This window comes from Haliaeetus albicilla, chromosome 19 (genome assembly GCF_947461875.1).
Source record: "Haliaeetus albicilla chromosome 19, bHalAlb1.1, whole genome shotgun sequence".
Lineage (NCBI taxonomy): Eukaryota > Metazoa > Chordata > Aves > Accipitriformes > Accipitridae > Haliaeetus > Haliaeetus albicilla.
In genome coordinates, this window is record NC_091501.1 from 19,593,167 (window position 1) to 19,615,774 (window position 22,608).

General features: G+C 40.5%; 1 protein-coding gene across 1 annotated transcript; it reads right to left on the reverse strand.

Annotated features, from left to right (window-relative positions):
• Window positions 1-1,471: 1,471 nt before the first annotated feature.
• LMNTD1 (lamin tail domain containing 1) lies at window positions 1,472-22,042 on the reverse strand. Its single transcript, XM_009912802.2, has 6 exons — window positions 21,984-22,042; window positions 14,308-14,494; window positions 11,754-11,873; window positions 10,238-10,449; window positions 8,989-9,161; window positions 1,472-1,578 (listed from the first exon to the last, which is right to left on the reverse strand). The coding sequence occupies exons 1-6, from the start codon at window positions 22,040-22,042 to the stop codon at window positions 1,472-1,474; spliced, it is 858 nt and encodes a 285-aa protein (XP_009911104.2).
• Window positions 22,043-22,608: the final 566 nt, after the last annotated feature.

Below are 22,608 nucleotides of genomic sequence, written 5' to 3' on the forward strand. Positions count from 1 at the left end.
ACTAGTATAGTTACAACACTGAGGTCACAGGGATTTAACTGCCTCTATTGATACTCCATTCAAAATAAGAGGCTTTTTTTTTTTGTTTGGATGGGTTTTTTTGTTTAGAGTATGTAATTTTGAAAGCAAAACAGATTAAGCCAGAAAAAGGGCATTCTAGTTTGGAATAAGACTGTCCACATAGTATGCATTCAGTAATTTAATTTCACCTATTCCAGTTTCCCACACTGAAACTACCTTTATATGGGATCAAACCTTTTGTGCTTCTGAGTCACCAGTCTCCGGTGTCTCTCAGAATCTCCTGTCTACTATGTGGTTTCGTGACTGAGAAGTTAGGACTACATAAGCATTATGATCGTTTCTGTAAGAATATAAGACCATAGTGAGTCAAAAGACCTTACACCCAAATGTTGTCTTAATAATCATCATTGTTACAGCACTACAAATGCATATAGCATTTGGGAAAATCATTAACAACTGTCTGTAACAATCACTAGCAGTAAAATATATAAAATTATCTTTACTCAATAAGGCAATTAGCATGTGGGTTTGCTTGTGCATGAGAAGCCACACTGCAAAGCTACACTTGAGTTACTGCATCTTCACGGGTGCTGTACCCACCTCACTTTCAGAAGCAGCTGTGACACCAGGGTTTAACGAGTTGCTACAAGTCCACTACGTTTAGTGTCAAGCCAAACTTTTAACATACTGTAATCTGAAGTATTCTTTTAAATCTCTTTTGCTGAAAATAAAGCAAACATCCTTGTTTTCATTTGCCCTGAGAGAAGGCTGGGCACAGAGTTAGTTACTGCTGATAACATTACAGGTCACAGGATGAGCTGTTTTCTGAGCTGTGAAATTTTCACAGTGTGAACTGGCATCAAGCCCACAGTGCTAAGGGCTTCCTCCCCATAAAGCTGTAAAATGTCACATAGTTGTCTTTGGCTATTGCAATAGTTCCACTAAAACCTGACTATCATGTAGCAAACCTAGAGATTAGAAAGCAAGTTACTTGGTCATGGTTTTCTTGAGTGTTCAGGTCATTTTAATTCAGCAAGTTTCTCAGGAACTGTGGGATTCTTAATCAAAAAGCATTTAATCTAGTGTCACTGAGAAAAACACTAATTCATTGCACTTCTAAAGTGCCTCTCATCTAAAGATAGAAAAGCTTTTTTACAAATACTGCTGACTCACACTGCCCCAGGAGATACGTGTTATTACTATCATTTTACATAAGGCAAAACTGTAGCACTGATGTATTTATTTGTTTAAGTCTGTACCTGGGCAAAGAGCCCCACTTCATGTATACAGTGAGCAGATAGGCACAAGCAATAATCCTCCAGTTTCTTTTCTTCTTTATTTCTACCTGATGTAGATAGGCTGACTATTCTTTTTCTTCTTACTACTTATACATATATATGTATATAAGTGTATATATCACTTTGGAGAACACTAACCATTGTAAGTAGCATCAATAGATATTGCACAATTTAATAATCATGGCAATAATCATAAGTTGTATATACAAGTTGTCGGATGGACAAAATCTATCAATTCTTATAGCTTTTGTAACAGAACCTAAGAAGTAGAGATAGGAAATTAGAACGATATTTAACATGTCGCAAGACATTTCCAACACCTGCATATCTAATGATATTTTGTAGTATAAATACAAATATAGAGAAAATATTCTGCATTACAATGAATCGTGCAACGGATATTAAGTAAAATCAAACAACCAACTCCTGAGGAAGAGTCTAGAAATCAAGAAGTTTGAAAGAGGAACTTGCAACAACTCAAGTTTGAGGGTCTACATATATACATGTGAGGGCTTCATTACTGATCCCAGATTCTAGGTCTTTAGGTAGGGTAGTGGAAGCAACAGAGTTTTCCAATAGATTAAAAAATATATCTGGGTATGCACTTAAACCTTCTTTTTCCTAGAAGGAACAGTGTAAATAGATTCCAACTTAAAGCAAACCTAAGATGTAACATAAACTTCTCTAGACTTAGATGCGTGTAGCTGTGATCAAGTTGCAATGCCTGAATCCAGATGCTTTGTATTTGTGGTCTGGCATAGGTCTTTCTCAAGAATGAAGACTAAAAGAATTTCCAACAAAATAAAGAAAATCTTGTATTCTGAATTGTGGGGTTTTTTAAACTCTACTGTTCTTTTTGTTGTTTTTTTGTTTGTTTATTTCGAAAACTGTATTGTAGCAACTCTACTCACCCCTGCTGACTGAGTAGGCCCTCTTCTGCCTTCCCCACTCACGCAGCTGGGAACTGAAGGATTTTTCTTCTGGCTAGTTCCTGCATACAGAGTGCCTGTTGATGACAACACTCATTATTTCCACATACCTACTTTAAAAAGAAAGTAAATTTAGGAAACAAGCACGCTAGCAACAAAAACTCTGTTTCTTCTGACTTTATAGAAGATCATTTTTAATAAAAGCTACATTAGGATAAATATACAACCACATGCAAGGTCACTAGCTGTCACTAAGATACCTTTACTTTAAAGGATCAAACTCTCTCTTGCAGACTTTTGATTGAATTGTACTTCAGCAAGCATTGCTTGGCCAAAATCACTGTTGTGCTGGCTGTCCATGAACAACACGTGCTTAACCCTTAGCAGCCTCTGAATGCAGATCATGTAATTTTCCTCCTCACTGTCACTTTCCCTCTAGTTGATGCTCTCAGACTATCTGCCTCATACCATCTCCGCAAGTCTCACTGCAAAAATCACCATGTCTTTGGCTCCCTGTTTTCACTGCCTGCATTTCTCCATAAATTCCTAGCAGGGAGGGAAAAAGCTTTTTCACTCCTTGACCCTGGATTTCTATCAGTTCCTTGAGCTGTGTTCAAACCTAACCTCAGCCCTGGACATACTTTTACCATAGAATCAGCTTTTAAATGACTCCACATTTCTACTGACATGAACATCACCTTTAAGCAAGTTCACTTGGAGATTTCATAAGGTATTGTTATTACATGAGAGCGATTTTCAGAAGTGAATCTCTGGACTTCATTTTATCACTCCATTATATGACTCGGTCACAGACTCTATGCTGTAATGGGTGACAAGAAGATAAAGGGCCATCCTTAGTCATGGCTTCTTGAAGGTCAGGTTGTTCTGCCAAAATTATCCGGGAGAGAGTTGCTTTTTCACAGGCCAACCTGACACTTGCAACCAGTTTCCCCATAGCGATCAGCTTGCAAAAGAAGCAAAGGGCAATCAATGTACTTTTTGTTCAGACAGCTCTGCTGATATTTTCAGGGGACTTGTGCGCTTAGAAGTGTTCACATCTCAAAGGCACTGCAGCTCTCCAGATTTTCCTCTCAGTGGAAACCGGAGTCTGCAAGTGCCAAATGTGTTAGCACATCTCAGCATGGCGACGACATTTTGTCTGGTAAGTGATGCTAATGAACACCAAGCAAGTCAGCGCTACTGACTTTCTGAGGCAGTTCACAGGACAGCCTGCTACACACACCCTACTGTCACCTCTGGTCACCCACATCAAAAGTGGCAGAGGTATTTGGGTTTCCGAAAGTCTTAAGAAAGCCTCTTATTGAATGCCACCTCCTCTTTCTCTCAACAAAACCATGGATAAATCTTCGATTTGTTTTCAGTGACACTGAAATATTCATAATGTAATTTATTTGACCATGATGGAAGGAGGTGAGTTGAAAGAGCTGTGCTTGTTTATATTATTTGAAGACGTTGGCAATAATCTTTAATTCCTTTCACAATTTCCATATTTGGCCACAGAGAATTATTATTTATCCCCTTGATTTTCCCAAGTTTTTCCCTCCTCCAAAATTCTAGGTCAGAATAACCTGTTGTTTTTTTTTCCTGGAGCACCGAAAATACACAAATGCACACTACGTCAGTGGTTTTTAAGAAGTAAACAACAAATAGATAAGGAAATAATTTTGACAGACTGGCATCCTGCCTGGCAGGTAAGGAAACACAGTGTCAGGTCATAAGATATCACAGCTGAGAAAACAGTGATAAAGAGACCAGAATTACTGTGTTTCTCATAAAATGATGGTACAGCATTTGGTACTTAATAAACAAAGCCAGGTATTTTGATAGCTTTCTGTCACCAGAAATCTCCTTTACTGGACCATCCTCTTCCTCAGCACCGCAGAACCTTAGAATTCCAGATAACTAATCTGCACCCAGTGAGAAACTGAAAAGTTATTTTAAGGTTTTAAAGGCTACAGAAGAACTTAAGCTGGCAGAGGGCACATAAATGCACTCAAAGGTGCAGACTACTGGAGCACTTGACTGTCAGCCAGAGTGAATGACACTGTGTTGAGCAAGCTGAGATGCTTCTCTTTGTGTCTTAGTAATGATAGGAACAGTTCATTGATCCACATTGGTCAGCTGATCTACTGGACAAAGCAGCTGACTTGGTTTCTTACCATGGACTATCACTGTAATACCTTGTTTGACCTCTTGATAATCAACCAGTGTATCTGTGTGTTTGTACATCATCATTTATAATGGCCAATGTTATTGCTTAGTCTTGCCTATAATACGTCAGTGTCCTAAGACAAAACAGATGAATCTGCAAACATGTCTCACTGCTAACTGGAAATTACATGGGCAGTCCTGTAGACCTTGGAAGTCCTTGGGACAAGTCATGAGAGCAAATGCATCATGATATGAGTGCATCTCGTCTCACTCAACTCTCAGTTTCTGGGACAAAACCCATGAGAACCAGTGGGAAGAAGAGAAAGCTAGCAGGCTTGATCCACTTGCTAGAGAAGATGGTGGTAGGAATTGGCTCCTCTGCACTGAAAATGTGCGCTAAATATGTTCCTTATCGGCAGGTTCAATTTGCCACTGAAAGCTTAATTAGCATTCCTCAGCAACCGGGAAACATTCTGATTGACAAAACTTGCTGGTTTTGGCCGAGGCTTCAAAGTGCTTGCTTCACAATACACTCCACGGTTATTTTTAAACTCCTTGCAAAATTCACAGCTGAGCGTTTTGGTTCAGAGTGAAATTTGACGACAACAAAAAAACCGCCGTCACCAGAGTGATGCATTTCTGAGAAAAATGGGAGGTCGGAGCTCAGCTCGATCTTTGTGACCTATTGCAGTAGCAGCTTTTCCCCTCTTATCTCTCAGTCTGAGAAGAAAATGGGGCTACCTGGGTGAAAAGGAAACCAAACAGACAGTTCAACAATTAATAAAAGAGACTCTAAATTAAAGATAGTAAGAAATGAAGTGAAACCATTTGTAGATAACTTGTGAGGTTGTCTGTTGTCAGCGCCAAGGAAAACTGCTCAGAAGAGCTTCGGGAGGGACTCAGAAGGCAAAGTGGACAAACAGTAAAGTGTCAGTTAAAATTTCATATGGATGGGTATGGGCTGAAAGGAACAGCCACCACACACCCTACTGTTGTCTTATCAACTGCAACGACTCAAGAGTAAAGCCACAAGAGTCACTGGAACTGGGTATTGAAAATCCTGTTCTGTAGCAGCTAGAAAGGTAAAATACTGAGCTGCTTGAGGAGAGGAGAGGCAAACAGTTCTCAAAACACCATCATGCCACTAAACACACTTTGCTCTGTACTGGAATATTGTGGACTGCTGCTATTAACGTCTCCCCAAAAGAGACTGAAAAGATAACGTTTGATTATTATAGAGGAGAGCTAGGAGCTAGAAAGGATACAACAGATGTATGAGAAACTAAATACTTTAAGCCAATAAGCAAGTACCATCAAACAGTATCATCTGGAAGGCCCATCTCTTTGCAGTTTTGAGTGGGCCTTTGTACTTCTGAAATAAGAGCATATGCTAAACTGATTTTGAAAAGCAAAATTAAGTATCTAAGAGGAAAATGCAAAAATACTTTGAATCACTAATTTGATTCAAAGGCATTGACCTAACTTCCCTGTATTATGGCATTAGGAAAATAACTGTCTATATTTAAAGATAATAGTGATTAAAAGTGTGTTTGCAGGGGAAAGCAAAGAAGTTAACAATACTGATTTCTGTAAGTCTCTGATATTATGAAGCATTTATGAACAACCTGAAGAGTCTTTACTGAATAGGGAAGCTTTCTTGGACCAGGATCTAAGCAAGACTGCATTTATGCATATTACTGTGGACCCCAGTTGTTCATGTTAGTTATAAGCTTGCTAGTTAAAAATTTTTAAGCAAGGAAAGAAAAATAAAAAAGAAAAAAAGAAAGAAGTAATACATTTCAAAATCATCATTCCATCATGTATTTGAAAATCATCGTTCCACCACCATCAGTAATAATGTCTAGTGGCATATGTGCATAAATCTGCCTAAAGCACTTGTAATTTTTGCATTGTAATAAAATAAGAATAATGCTTACATCTCTCTCTACATTCATTTCTGGAAAAATCAGGCAGTAATATGTACTACACATGAATATTTATCAGACGAAAATAATGGTTATACCCATATTTAATTTTTAATCTGAGATCTTGGATGTTATTAACTTTCCTGGCAGTATTAAAAGGAATAATTTCATAATTCAGTAGTGAAAAGAACTGCCAATGAACCATAAGTAAATAGAGCCGAATTATCTTTTGCAAAGATCTGAGAAAGAGACTGAGGGTATGCAGGTTGCACGTGAAAACCTACAGAAATCAGATATATTTAATGTATGACAGACCACCGTGCTTTGAGTTCTGCCTTCAGAGTCCCCACACTCAGGAGGTAAATCCGTAGGCAGGCCCTCTCTCTCTGCCTGCAGCCCTGTGTCCTGGACCAACGTGATTGCATTACAGTCTCAGACGTGTTTTGGTTTGGTTTCATATTGCTTGCTTTATTGAAAAAGTTCTTAGTTTTAACAGTTGCAAGCAAAAAAATCTTGAAACCAAATGTAGCTCGTGGAAAGAGCACTGACCTCCATCTGCGGAGGTGTGACAGAAGATGGGAATGTAGCAAATAGGACTGCATGCAGCTCACCCACACTGTGCCGGCAAACTCCCTTTTGCTTGGGAGATGTGCTGGGGGACGTCCTGCATGGGTCTGTAGCATTTTGGGTCCGAAGAGGAGCATACCCATGGAGTGGAGCTGCCACTCCCCCCACTTGCTGTGCTCAGGTTCACATCATGGAGCACTATCAAGTGCACGAGCTGGCTTCCTCTTGAACGAAACCGAGCCAGAAGATGTCCTCCCGAGTCACACCTCAAGCACTCTGGCTGAAGGCAGGCAGTCAGACAGAAACCACTTCGTGCAGTCCAGTGGTGAGCATGAGTGGGCTACACAGCACCCCAGGAAGTTTCATACCCAAAAAGGACCTACGCCATGCAGAGGCAGGTGCCCCCTGAGGGGCCGTTGGACCAGCCTAGAGCTGGGACCAAGTAAATCACCCTTGAAATGTGTACATGGTGGATGCCAGGTCTGAAGCATCAGGGGGTCTGCTCTGCAGATCTGCTTCTATTTGTCCACAGCATTTGCTCAGGTGAACACAACCTCTGATGCCACCAGCACCCCCAGGTGGCAGGTGCCAATTCTCTCTCTGTCCCCAGCTTTTCCCTGCCCAGGAAACTAAGCAGAACAGCTATGGGGGATGCAGCTCTGCAGAAGACCAGAGTGATACAGAACAAGACAAACTAAGTTTTAGCAAATGAGACAAATGGAGGTTACACAAAATAGACACCTGGTAGCTGATGCTACCAGTGATTAAGACAGAGCAGGAAACAAACCATGAAATTAGGTCTATTACAACTGACTCCATCAGGTTTTAATCTGCTTTGCCTGGATTTAACAGTTGAGAAGGATCTTCCTGACAGTCCTCCCTGGCTGCAGGATTACTATTTGTGTGTGTAAAGCTAAGCAGGTGCATAAACGCTTTCCTGGCTCAAGCTGAAATGCTCTTCCTAGGCTGGCACTCCTAGAAATGGGGAAAAACTCCTGACAACTGCACAGCCACCTACTCACACCAGTCACAGGGTGACCTCCTTAGTATATTCAAATAATTTGACCGGTCTGGTTTTAAATGTTCACTAAAGAAAGAATGAGTACTACAAAGCTGTCTTCAGGAGCTGCATACCTAGTTCCTTTAAAATTAATGGCAGCTGAGCACTTAAAACTTGCCAGTAGTTTAAAATATTAAGTGGAACAATGAGCAAAACTGGAAGACTATACTATAGATCATTAAAACTCCTTTTTATTTACATATTCAACCTAAGCCTTCCTATGTTTCCATTGGTCCTGTTCCTTCTAGTTCTGTTTCCCGGATCTAAGACAGTTTCCTCTCTTGCTGTGGTGCTTGAACTCCCTCGCACAACAATCATCTTGCTTGTCCAACACACATTTAGCTCTTTTTAATCTTCATGAATCAATCTCTTCAGATGCTTTTTCACTCTGTCATCCTCCCCTGAACTCTTCCCAGCGTGTCAACAGGTTTCTGAGTTTGATGTACCCAAATTACACATTTTCTCACCACTGCTTAATTAACAATTCACAGCCTATATAAGTCTCTTTCTCTTACTGATTCCTAATATTTTGTTTCATTTCCTAAACGCACCAGGATTAGTAACAATAGCCTCCTTACATCTTACCAACATGTGCAGCTCTATAGAGCAGTGGTCTTCCAGGGGAAGTGCAAGAAAATCCATTGGGGTGTGGGAAGAAAATATTTTTCTAATATTAATAAATAAAATTAAATTTAAAAATACTTCACAAATACTGTTTTTTATCTTATCCTTTTAAATTTCTATTCATGTGTATGTTTTATAATGTACATAATATATTATTGCAGTAGTAAATGAATATAATTTACAAATAAACAAATGTACATATATTGGGAGTTCATGTTCAAAAATTTTTTATTGATACAGGTGCACAATTTAAAAAGTTTGGAGACCACTGCTATAGAAGTAAGACATGGTAACATACATGTATTTTAAGTCTTAAGCTATTTGTACCAAAAAATCCACCCTGTTGCCACTGTGCATGCTACAGCATATACCACATCTGCTGGTGAACTCACCTGGCACGGGGTCAGGCCTTGATGACTGACACCGGGACTGCCTGCACAAACTGCTGCCATCATTTCCCATGGTTAGTGGTCTAACCAGAGAAAAGTGAGGGTGTGTGGGAGAGTTTGGACTTTGGCACCAGGCACTCTGATTAGGGAAAAGGGATGCAGAGGTCTTTTTTTCCCTGTAAACAGAAATTCAATTAAGTTTACTGTGTGTATTTCACACATTTTGCACATGCATGTATGTGTACAGGATATAAAAAGTATGTATATTTTATCTATTACTGCATTATTTATTGTATTGCATTAGCATATTTATTATTGTATTTTGCATAGATTTACTGTGTTTACTGCACACATACATTAAATTTATGCAATATACCTAACAAACAGCACACATATATTTGACACATTCTGCATTTAGTTGTAGGTGGAAGAACTGCAACTGCTATATTTTTTGACGTATCACATTATAATTTAGCATTTGCCTTTGGTTATAAGTCTGCCAGACTTGAACTCTTTGCACTGAATTTTTACATAATTTCTCCCTGCTTCTTACTTAGTTTCTTTGGAGAGTTTGAGCAAAAGTGATTTAGCCATTTTTAAGAACAAAGCTTGTGAAGAACAGCCAGTTTAACCTATGCTGAAAACTTCATCTTCTGAACATCTCCAGCCACAATCTGGAGAAGAAATTTAGAGAAGAGCAATTACCCCAAACACAAGAAGGGTCACCCACCTTTTTTTTGTGAAAATATATCCAGATTAGCCAATCATAGTGCTACCAATTTAAATTTGATACAAATGCTAGAAGACAGTTCTGAAGCAATTTAGAAAGCAATGGTTATCTGTCCCTAGCCCGGTTCAAAGCACAGTGGGCTGAGAGAAGATCCACCCTTCTCAAGACAAAGGTAAATAGTTCTGCAAACATCAACATTTTTTGGCTGAAAGCTTTCCAAGTTGTGGTCCCCAAATGGTGCCATCCAAACACTCAAAAGACAATATGTAATAATAAAGTCACATTTTAAGAAGATTTTTACTTGGATTTTACTTTCCACTTACTCTTGACTGACAATGAATGCACTCCTATCAGGAGTTTTGGGCTGGGTTCTTGTTTGAAGGTAAAGGTTAATTCTTATTTTCAAAATTCCAAAGCTTTACAAAAATTGCTTGCCAAGATGCTCATTTAAAAGTGTTCACTTACAGAGCCAGTCTGGCACAATGCTGCAATTACAGAGTACACACAATGAACATCAGATACCTTTTAATGAAGCTTTTTTTTCTTGTTTGGCATTGGTCAGCCTTCTTCCACTCTGTATCAGTTACTGTAAATTCCTGTTCATTTTCCCATCCCTCTTTTTGCTTTGCTGTTGAGAAAGTTGGTATAACAATGTTCTCAGATTTCTCACTTTCCTCTTTCACCGCCCATCCTTGCCTTCTGTTCCAGTAGAGAGGAGTGTACCAAGCCACAGCCTGAAAAAAAGAAAAACCAACGTATCGCTGCTTGTTTATATTCTACATTTTTTTCGTCAAGATAATTGTTTCTTGTAGACAAACTAGGAAGGACTGAAAGGGTAGGGACTCCAATGTATTTCTGAGTTATTTATCATTTGAAAGATAAATACTAATTGCAGCCACCAAATTCCAGCTTTTTTAATTTGGTCTTTAAAATCCATTTCCAGTCTTTAAATATATTTCGAGTAGACTCATCATCTAAGAACCTTGACATTCCACTGCTCCAATTAAGTAAACTGACAAAGAAGGAGAGAAAAGAGGACATGACAATTCTGCAAGTATGTCAAAGGCTGCTGGAAGAAGAAAAAGCAATCTGTTCTCCATGTCCACAGTGGATAGGACAAGAAGGAGAGGACTAACACTGAGGCAGAAAAAGTTAGGTTTAGGCACTAGGAAAGCTTTTCTAAGCATACAGAGAGTGAGGCGCTAAAGCAGATTGCCTGGGGACATGGCAGTCTCCATTACCGAAGGTCTTCCAGGACTACCTAAGCAAGTGACAGCCAGGAGCAATCCTGGCAGAGGTAATTACATTTGAAGTTCCCTTTCAACCTCTGATTCCCTGGCACTGATGTAATAGCAAGTATGGCCAAACTGAGCTAGAAGAGGAGTAAATGTGAAAAGGTGAGACCAAAAGTCAACATTCACTTAACAGTTTGTAAGGTGTAAATTACGCTACCTTGGGGAAGCTTTATAACTTACGCTGTTTATGAAAATCACAGGTCTTTTCCATATTGTCACTAGTACGAGTTTATCTAGCTAAAAATGACCAAAACCATAGTTGCCATTGGACAGCTATAGGGTAAAAAATTATCTTGGGCTCTTTCTCATCCCCAAGTCAACACAAGTTTGCCTAAAAATATTCAACACAGTTGCCAATCCGATGGCAGTTACTAATGGGCAGCCATGGGGTGAACAGCCCTGGCCATAGCTGGATCTTTCATGGCTGAAACACAGTGGAAGAGGACAGTGGTCTGGCAATTCACACTTGTCTAGGCCCTACTTTGATTGCTGTGAGGATGTCAGCTTTTCATTCAACAAGTGGAGTCATCAATCTACTGTTTTTCTTCAGTCCTTCAGATCCTAATAATTAACATCCCCACTGAAGCAAGGTTAACAGAGAGAGATCACAGCTTTGCTATGTTTGGATTGCTTGTGCTTAATTCTATAAGGACTTTAACAATATGATCCTAAATCTCTGAAGGAAGTCCAGTGATAAAGCTGTCTGAGTAAGGAAACACGGTGATTTTGCTCAGGGCACTCACTTGACCGCTAGGCTCACAGAGAATGGTAGCACAGTCAAGGGTTGTCCTAAATCTCTCCAGGTCCTTCCAAAGAAAATCTGAGGGAGGTTTGTGAAGCACTGTAGCATCTGCTGCCCAAACCTGCAAAGATCAAGCAGCCATTAGATTAAAGACAAAATGGCTCCTGGGTATTTATACAATATAAGAACTCAGTAAAAGCATCAGGTTTTCCTGTTCCTTTTTGATTTTTGTAACACTGGTCACTATTTGATCTGTGAAATCAAAGCTGAAAGAACTATATTTCAAGACTCGCAGCTTAGTTATAGTGATTATTTTCAAGTATGTCTCATGTGGATTAACAGAGATTAACAAAGGCACATTTTTCAAAGTGTGATAGTAAATCCTGGGCTTTTTGGTCTGGCTTGCTAAGAGTAAGATTAAAAATAGGCAGTTTCTTTTATTTTCTGAATTACCAGGGGCGTTGGAAGAGATCTGTAATATCAGCTTTAAAATTCCAGTCTCTTCTTGATTCTGGATTCCCTCTGTTCGGGGAGAAGCTGTCTCTACTGGAAGCTATAAAATTTTTGTACTTTCATCCTTATACAAAAGATTTAACAATGTTGTGCTTTATAAAGTGAACACAATTATCCATTACCTTTATCACTATCGCAGTAGCAAAAGGACCCGTTATGCAAGCACTTCTCTTATGTAAGACAACCACAACACGCTTTTCCAAACCATGTTCTTAAAGGTTTTGGCATCTGCCATCTGTGAGAAAACAGCTTCAACCATTTCCTGGGAGCCAAAACAATTCTCATTCAATTTTGAAGGAGAAGTATCTTGAAAAAAAAATAATAACGCTCTCTTCCAAAAGTGTTCACCATGCAGCACTCTGCCAAGGTGTATTTGTGGCTTTTTCACACATACACCATAAGACAACATTGACTGTGGCTCTTCTGGGCCCCTGGAAGCCTGCATTTCCAGCTCTTTTCTAAGAGGGCACATGCAGGGATGCATTGATCAGCATTGAGCTTCGTGATGAACATGGGTTTTGCCTCCTTTTATTCTGTGAGGCTTCAATTTTCATTTCAGAAAAAGAAACAAGCACTGGGTGATAAGAGGCTTCAGGCCATATTCCAACCATCTACACTGGCATCTACTTGAGCATTTTGCCTTGGTTCATGTGTTGCTCTCCCAGGGAGCTGGGGCCTGGAAATTCTCCCTAGCTGACTGTCTGACACAGACACTATTGTACATGAATTTTAGATGCTAGAGTTGGCAGCCTGAATACAACCCTTTGAAATTAAACCAGCAGAAATTTTCTGCTTGCGTATGCTGAAACAGAAGCTGTGGTTGACCTTCTACCTCAGACGGCTGTTCACCCAAGAGCCCTTTAATGATAATGGGAACAGCAACCTTGTCAATGACTTCAAGCACTGATTGGAGCACTTCAGAAAGGACTACTTTTGGGGTGGGTGGGAATGTTTGGGGCATCAAAGCCAACTAAGAGGAAACCATTTCTGGGGAGATCTGCAAGGTGTCTTGCAGCCAGCCAAGCAGCCAGCATCTTTACCCAGTACAGCAAAGGCTGTGCCTACTCTGGGTGTGGGTACATCCCAGAGGTTGCTGGAGGCCGCGTGCAGACAGACACCAGCAGACGTTCCTCAGCTACACCTACAACTGAGCCTTGGTCACATCTAGTTCACACATTCAAGCCTTTTGCATTACCATGGATATCAGATGCATGTATTTGTTGTTTTCTATTTAAAGCTTTTCTGGGGTATGACGAAGTCATCTGACTCTTTGCATCTTAGATCCTACCTATCTCTCTAACTCTTATTCAAACTGGCAAAAAGATACATCTGAACTAGCTGGAGGGGAAGTAATTTTTGAAGAGCAGCAGCCCATGCACTGAATTTTTAACGTATAGTTCTGCATGACATCAAAGGAGAGCACAGAATAGGAAACTAAGACACAGAGTGTCATCATTTTGCCTAAAGGCATTCAAGGCAAAGCCAGGAACAGAGTCCCATTGCCAGACAGTGGTTTATGGCTTTCTCTGCTGGGTAACAGCTGTCCTCAGACAGTGGGCACAGTTTGGAAAGCAACATAGTTTTTCTTTTTATTTTCATTTGAGACCCTACTATAGTGATACCTCAGACTATATGCAAAACTGTATTAATTGCTTCAGTAGCAACACACAAAACTCATTTCCTTTCTAGTTCTATTATTTATGGGTTTCCAATCCAGGGTGCACACCCTTTGTTGGCAAACACTGCACAACTCAATATTCTGAGAGTATGGGGAGATTTTTATGGGAGCAATGGTTGGAAAAAGCAATGCATCAAGCAAGGACTTTCCAGGAGAGCTTCCCATTGCTGTGCAATATGAAATGCTGGACATGTCATGCAAATGCCAGGCTTGATGGACATTAGTAGCTTCTTCTGAATTCATCATTATTTGTGAGTGTTAGCCTTTCTGAAAATACAGACTTAAGTTTGACTCTATACCATCAGGCTAAAAGTGTACCCTAGTCTGCCAGCTGAGAAAAGGCATTCAAACCCCCCACACTCACTGTCACGGTGGAGTTGGGCCCCATCCTGGTCTCGGGGGGAAACCGAAATACAGCCACTAGTTGACCTTGGACGTCCTGCTTCAAGAGATAATCCCCAATGTTTTCCTCTTTTTCAGGGGCACAGTTCAGAATCTTTACAAAATGACCACTTGGATCAATTTCAGCAATTTTCAAATTTCCAATAGCACTGAAAGAACAGAAGTTGATTTGAAAGTGAAAAAACATTGCTTAATTGAAAAAACACATGTATTTCTTTATAACAACTAGCCTAGATGTCAGTAATTAATGGTAAGTAAACATACCACAGGCAGAATATTTACAGCACTGCCATTCTACTTTTTATGCAGTGCCTTTCATCTCAAAAAATCCATTTGCATTAAAATTAGTATGTTCTATTTCTCTTTCACACTTAGGTAGCATCCATTACCATCAGAAATTAAAAGATTCTTTATGGGGCAAAAAATCATCAGTATACCATTTGAATTTGGTTTTGTCTAAATCTATATAGGCTACAACCTCTAAAGCTGCCTTGGGTATTTAGCCTAGTATGATTAGTGGAAGTTGTGTAGTTGACTCCCTTCGTAAGTTTAGAAAATTTCTCCTATTCATCAGTATACCTTTCTCCTCCTGCCTCTCACTGTTTTTTGCCTCCTGGAAGAAGACAAATCTTCATTATTAACACTTTATTATTAACTAACTCAGAGAGACTCCATGCTACAAGACTGAGATTTCATCCCTGCCTTGCTTCAGAATCACAGCAAAGCAGGGTCTGTTTTGCATCTGCAGTAAGATCAGGGACTTCTTGCGTGAGCAGGGAAACACTCAATCTCCCTTAAGCACTGGAAAACAAATTTATTACTTGAGTGTTCCTTTAAGTAGCGCACATGTCAAGGGAGCACTTTTAAACACTCAGTCCCAGGCTGTAATACTCATCATAGGTCTTATTAGACAGGTTGTGAATGAAGTCTAAGAATCATTCAGCTCTTGATATGGCATCTACTGCAATAAATTTTATTATTTAGCACGGTGCAGTATCTTGTCCATCTTCTGTGCATGTAGTGCTTTTGCCCTTGCCACATTCGTCTTGTTCCAGTAAGTTTAAGTCATAGACCTCTGGGTGTATAGTAAAGGTTGACCCAACAGCCCAGACAGCCTATGTGCTTGCTCAACATAGCCAAATCCTCATCAACAGTGTGACAAATACTGCTCGCCCACCCCAAATAATTCAGCTATGTGGTGTAGCAGTGAGTCACACCTGCTCACAACAGCCAGGCTGCCTCCAGGCTGCTGCTAGCATTGATAGATTTGGAAGCAGAGCCACAGGGAACTGCCCCCTCCCTGGCCAGAGAAGACTGCATTGCAAATGTAACACTCGGGTGCTTCTCTGCCTTCCTGCAAACTTTGGGAACTCCAGAGTGTCCCTCCTCCCACTCAGTCCTGGCCTATTTGTGCTTCACATCAGCAAGGAGAGACCTGGAGAAAGCTCACTGGAGACGTAGAGCCTTGGAGGAGCTTTGGCAGCACAGCCAGGCTGAGGGGCTCCTCGCCTTCAGACTCCCCCCCTCTTCGGACTGCTTGCTTTCATCTGCCTGCCACAGTTAGGCATATTTCTCCTTCCCCCCTGCTCACAGGACCACACTCTAAACTGGATTGCTGAAATAACCCAGTGTAAAAGGTTTGGGGGGGACATTATTTTAACCTGAGCTTTTTTGGCACCCTCCACAAGCTGCTGTATCAGTGCAGCTGAAGGGATGGCTAGCTGTGCTTTAAAACTTTGCAAACTGCCAATGCAGAGAATGATCCTTTGGGATCCCCCAGTTTGTAAGTCATCATTTACACATGCAGTAAACGTGCAGATATGAAATGCTGTGACTCAAATCCACAGTTGCTTTCTACATACATCACTACAGTCCCAGAGCTCCAGCAGTGGCCTAGGACTCCACTGGGCTATAAAAACAGAATGACACCAGCAACCAAGAGGAATCCCTGACATTTTTACCCTCTGGAAGGGTGTAGAGCCAGTTAAGTCAATGGGAGAAAGCTTTTAAACCATACAGAAGGCAAAGATCTTCCTGATCTCCCATTTCTCTCTATCTGTGCGAGGAAGGTGAAGGAAAAGTTTTGGGTGCCAAAATGTATCTAGGAGGAGGACAGGAAAAAACAGATGAGGAAAGACACCTCCTAAAATGGTCTTAAAAGATCATTTAATGGTGTAACATTGCAAACAGAATCCTGGTTGATAAAGGAGTGAATAATGAGGGTCCAGGGTAGTGTAACTTTCCCTAAACAAGACCTCAGGTTGAACCTAGTGAAGCCAGAGAGACTTGGGAACATAAAATGGGGCTGACAGGAATTTCTGATACAACACACAGGACTGGTAAAGGAGCAAATGATAGGACATGGGAATTCGGTGTTGGAAGCTGCTGAACACAGAGCTGCCAGCTTGCGTCCAGGCAGTCCACTGCCTCACAGCCATGCTGGCTGAAGGAGAAGGTCAGATTCAAAGATGCAAGAGTTAAACAGCAAATTTGGCTCAAGATGTCTAAGGATGAATGCGGCAAGAGCTGTTAGTGATAAAGAAGGGTAAATGGGCCTGATCATCCTTCAATCTCAAATGCTTCTGAATCAGTTGGGCACTCTCCTGTGCCAGCTCAGAGAGCACAGTACTTTTGATGGGCATAGGATGTGAATGCATCATCAAGCAATTCTCCTTCCAGGCATGAAAATATAGCTTGCCTTCTGTGGACAACTCCCAGTACCTAGCAGAGCCTAGGAGAAGCTGTTAGTTCTTGATGATCCTACTCTGGGTAGGATTTCCAAGGTAATGGGTCTTTGGCATCTCCCTTTTGTTCCTGGGAGAAGCCATCCCCTGACTCAGCCCAGGATTAACAGCAATCTTTATTCTCTGCCTGTACATCCGAAACAGAGCCTCTAAGTCAAGAGCTCCTTTTTTGTTAACACATGTAAATCTAAAAAAAACCTCTTTAAGAATCAATGTCAGTTTTTCATATAGGCATGGGGTCTGCACATAGCAAAAGAGTGAAGTGGAAGAAAAGCAGAAAGGAAGGAGAGCAGGCAGCTCCACACCTGACACCAGGGACCTTGACTCCACTCACCACAAAACTTAAGAGCAGGTATAATTCTCCTCACTTGTAAGAGAAAGTGAAGCTGTCTCATACACCCTCCTTCACACTCTTTTCTGCTCTTTTCCTGAGACATCTATCTTTAGTCAGTCATCTTTGCTGTGTGTTTCTTTGAATTGTAATTGGATAATCTTCCAGATTTTGGGGGACCCCTTTGTCAGAGGAATTCCTGGAGATATAGCCCTTATTTGATGAAATTCAGAGTGGCTAAATTAACAAAGGACTGACTAAAGATAAGATTCTTTGTTTGAACTGGAAATTCTGTTTTCCAGCAAGTATTTTTAAGAAACTGTCACCCTATAATAAAATACGTATGCTTGTACCTTCATGTTCCAGTATATTATTTTCTGCCAAACAAGGCTCTGAATTTATTAATATCACGATCTATGTGTATGTCTCATTGGGAATTCGGACCTCAGCCTGTGCGCTTCCTACCCTCGACCTTAAAAATCCCAAATGTATAGGCACCATTTGAACTAATTTCCCCAAACCCATTTGTTTTTTGCACTCTAAGTGTACATGCAGCTCTTAGTCCCGTGCCAAAGCCCTATACATAACAGGGGGGAGGGAGCTGGTGGGGAAAGTGAGACCTGCAGAATTTCTCTAAGAACTTGTACAGCCAGCTAGCTGCTGGACCGCAACAGACTTTTGTGAGTTTAAGAGGGAATAACTTCTCTAAGGAGATGTTCACTGAAGGCTTCAAAGCTTTTTTAAGTAAGTTAGTTTACCTTTCAAAATAGTGGACCAGCTCCTGTGAGACAGGAGCTAAAGTGCGTGGTGGAGAGGTTGGTATGTGTTGATGCTATGTGCTAATATTCTCTGGTGGAACAGAATCCATTTTCTATAATGTACATAGCACTGAACACTGCAGAGGGAGGAAAAAATGTCAATGCTTTTGGTAGAATGGGGTGCAACAGCCATGGACCTAAGACCTGCCATTAGGATGCCATTTGAACTGCTCCTCTCTGAGCTGATAGAGGTAGCAACGAGGCATTTTAACCACAAAACACGCCACGAATTCAAGTCTTTCTAAGCACCTAAGTCTTTAAGAAAGTCACAGATTGATACTGTTATTACGCTGGGAAAGGCTTATGTCCAGAAGTATGAATCTATTTATTTGTATGGCAACAGATTTAACTATACTAGAGGGACAGGACAGGAAAAGTCCTGGGAGAAGGCTCAGCTCAGTCTTTGTGAAAGGCTGTGAAACATTGCATACCTAGTAACTGTACACAACTGTAGGCCTGAAATGCCAAGGTTCAGCTGAGATCCCAAGTGCTTTACAGATCAGGGCTTTAACTTAAGCCATCCTTAGTATGTAGCGCATGCACTTAGTACAAAACAGATATCGATTATTTTCAACAGCCATGCACAGAATTTCAAGTAGCAGTTTCTATTTTTCTTGTTTTCTGCAAAACAGACACCCCCAAAATACAGCAGATTTAACACTGCTCAGGTGCAAAAGCCAGAGAAAGGTTTAGGGTGACATTCACATTGAACAGACGCTATGGCTGTCTCTAAGCATCAGTGCCAGAACAAGTGACAATACTATTACTTTCCTTGCACACAGCTGATAGCTGAAAATCCTAATGCAGTGAATCCAATCCTGATGCCACTGAAAATCCAGATGCCACTGAAAATCCTGATGGCTCAACTCCCATCCTGTTCTCAGTATGACATTAGTTAACAATCTAATTAAACACGTAAGCTTCAAGGTGCTTTAAGAATGTTCACATATTCTTAAAAGCAAATGGATGTAAATTAAACTCGACTATAAACAATAAAAGCAAAATATCCTAGTTGGCCAAAACCACATATTGCTACTAAGTTTACGTATACTTGTACTGTGGCTTCACGACAAATCCGATCCAGTCATACTACTCATCAATTCTCTATAGAAGTATTAGTAAATTATGTGTTCACACTGTGTACACTCAAAGGATGTTGTATAATGCAATACCAAATTAAAACATTGGGTATTGTGTACTACAATGTAATTTTATTTATTTAATGTGTATAACAAGAAAAGGTACAGTTTAAATTCAAATTGAGTGGAAATAAAAAAAAAAGTGCTAATGTGCTGGCATCGTGGAATACCATAATAGTAATGAATCAAATGAGAATTAAAAGAATTGCATAATTTACACATTTAACAAGTTTAACCACACACAAAGCAAACTGTCATCACCTTTTACTCTTTATCTTCAACAATTAGCAGAGCTAATGACTTCTTTTGCTTTCTGTAGGAGACAAGATGTGATTCAATCCCCACTGGAGAACAGTTCACACAATACAAGGAAATGCATAAAGGGGAAGGTGATCTCTTTTATCTCCTAATGTTTATTTAGAGTTATTCTCCCCAAGCCCAGTCAAACAGTATGGCGTATCTCATTATTTGGAAACAGCTTTAGAGTTCTGAACACAACTGGAGCTTTCATGCTGGCTTTCAAAGGTATCTTTTCATGGCTCTCCCTATAATGTCCTGGGAATTACACAGATCTCTTTACGGAAACATATGCGAGGAGCACCATGGGTTTACAAAGACTAAGTCTATGAGAAAAATGCATATAAAGTTGACGGAATTACAAAATGAATGAGAGCAGGGAGACCAGCAGGCATCAAAGAGCTGGGAGTCAGGAAAGCGTTTCATAAAGTGCCTCTAAAAATATTATCTCCCATTGGCTTAGACATAAATACTGTCACAGGAACTGTCTGAAGGACTGCAAACAAGGAATAATAATAGACAAGGGGCTTGCGTCTCATATGTTCCCTATAGGGACAATGGGTAGCTATCATTTCATGGAGCATCTCCACTTGTGATGTGTGAGGGGGAATAAAACAGCTGGTTAATAAAATATGTAGATAACATTAAGTTGAGAGGAGAGGGTAGGGGAACACAAATGAGAGCAAGAGAAATAATACAAAGAGCCCTAGAGAGCTTAGAAATATGGGCAGGAAATAAGTGAGATGCAGCTCTTGGAAAATGGTACACTAATTTATCAGGGGGGAAATAGCATTCACTGGAGGGAAAAGTATGGAGAGCAATAATGCTGAAAGAAGGCTAGGAGGAAGCCAATGACGCATTTGCAATCTGACAGAACAAAAAAGGCTGCTACGATTTTATGGCACTGTCCTTGTGGAGTAAGGAGCACGGAGTGGAAGATTCCCCTTGTGCAGCTGTGGAGAGGGGAAGCTGGAAATACTGATCCTGATGTTCACATGCACCAGTGCCTGGTGTGACCAGGCTTCACTGACTATACGAAAATTCCTCCTAGGAGTAAATGCAAGTAAAGAGAGTTCTCCCACTTCTAATACAGGCAACACAGAGTTCATCCACTCCTCAATCTTGGCCTGAGGCACCAAACACGCAACCTCATCCATGATGCTTTGTTTTAAGTACTACTCTGCTGGAAACTCTGGATTTAGGCTGGCATGAGACCAGAATAAAATGCACTGGGTTCATTTTAGGACATCTCATCACCAGAAAAATCTTGACAATTAACAAGGAATTATAGAAGGGTACAAAAATGATGAGGGATCCAGGGGCTAATTTGTGGGGAAAAAAAAGTAAAAGAGCTAAGATGCTTGTCTTCAGTAGATAATCGCAGGGACATGCGATACCAGAATGGGTATAGCAGGTGGGTGGAAAATCCCCAAAAGGCAAAGGCTTTGTGCAGCTGAACTATCACCAATTAAATATCATTGCAAAAGGAGAAATGTAGATTGAATATTGTGAAAGCAACCTTAGCAATAAGCATGTTCAAAAAATCCACTGAACAACACAGTAGGAAGTAGTCTGTAGCAGACAGTGTCTGCATAGGGGCTAGCCTTAAAATGGGACTTGTCAACTGTTGTCATTTCTCTGAAGGAGACAGATTCAAGATAACTGAAACCAGCTGAGGATCTGTATTGATATGTCTTTCCCACCCTTAGTATATGTGAAGCTAAATTAAAGACGGCAAATGCCTTTTTGGGACAACTAGCTTCTCCAGGAGACAATACTTTATTTTTTTAATGGGATTTCTAGGTGGGTGTAAACCACATACAGCCCAGTTCACTCCTTTGGCTGCCTGTCACTGTCTCAAATAGTTTCATGCAGCCCACATGGTGGGACCTTCTGAAGTATCCTGCAGTATCAGTTCTATTCTTGGATTCAAAATTAGGTGGGATCAGTTGAAGACAAGGCCAAACCAGCCATGAGGTACCGTGTTTCTGCTCCTTTTACAGACTGCCTTCACAAGAGAGGTATCTTTGAATTTGTATTAACAAACATTGATAGGGACATGGTGAATGAAGGGTGATTTATCCTTTCTGAGAGTGAAGTCCAATTTGGGGGCAGTTGTCCCTAAAGCAATAAGTGACATCCTTACATTTCAAAGCCTTTGATGTTCTCCAATATCCTCCTGGATAATGACTTAGTCTCTTATCAAGGGTTTGCTTGTGTTTTGCAGCTCCTCTGAAGGAGATACTGCAGCAAACACTATCTCTTCCCTACAAAAATAACCTCAAGGAAAGCCCCAACTGTGCCTGTACCTGGATGCAGACTTTTGGTAGTCCTCATAAGCAGAACATGTCCTTCCATGGTTCCCCATGCATCCAAGGGTCTGGGCAGTCTTCCTTGAGTCAGTAAACAAAGGGCTGAAGCGGTTCTGGCATTGTCCTGACACCATCACTGAAAGACTAAGGTTTCTTGATGGAGCAGAGTTCCACTCTAGTATTTCAATACCATCTTTGGGCTGAGCTGATGAGCAAGCAAAAGACAAAGACACTGAGTTGTGCAATATTAACAGGAAGACAAATTATGAGAAACAAATCTTTTTTTTCTTTTTTTTTGTAACAAAAATGGAACATTTAATTTCCTCTTTGCCTCTAATTGCAAAGCGATGCTTAGCAAATGCTCCTCTCAAAGCATTAAACCCGTGGCTATGAAATACAGCACAGCTGGTAAACTGAGTGTTTTCTTACTGACATGTAGATTTATTACCTCACTGGAATTACCTTAGGTAATGAAAAAACAATAAATTATGCCATCAGTGATATAATTGTCATCCTGCAATTTCAGTGCTGTTAGACAGCATAGCATCAGCTGTGAGTGGATAATGAATGTATCAAGTCTCCCTTCCAATTACAAAATGAAAGTGATAACCTCCCAATCCCC

Excerpts from the sequence above, each read along its gene's own strand:
- LMNTD1 (XM_009912802.2), bottom strand. The coding sequence starts at position 22,042 with ATGGGGAACCATGGAAGGACATGTTCTGCTTATGAGGACTACCAAAAG. Across the intron at positions 14,495-21,983 it reads TACCAAAAGTCTGCATCCAG|TGCTATTGGAAATTTGAAAA; the intron begins GTACAGGCACAG and ends CTGTTCTTTCAG. Across the intron at positions 1,579-8,988 it reads AAGGCCTGACCCCGTGCCAG|GTTCTGTTACAAAAGCTATA; the intron begins GTGAGTTCACCA and ends TCTACTTCTTAG.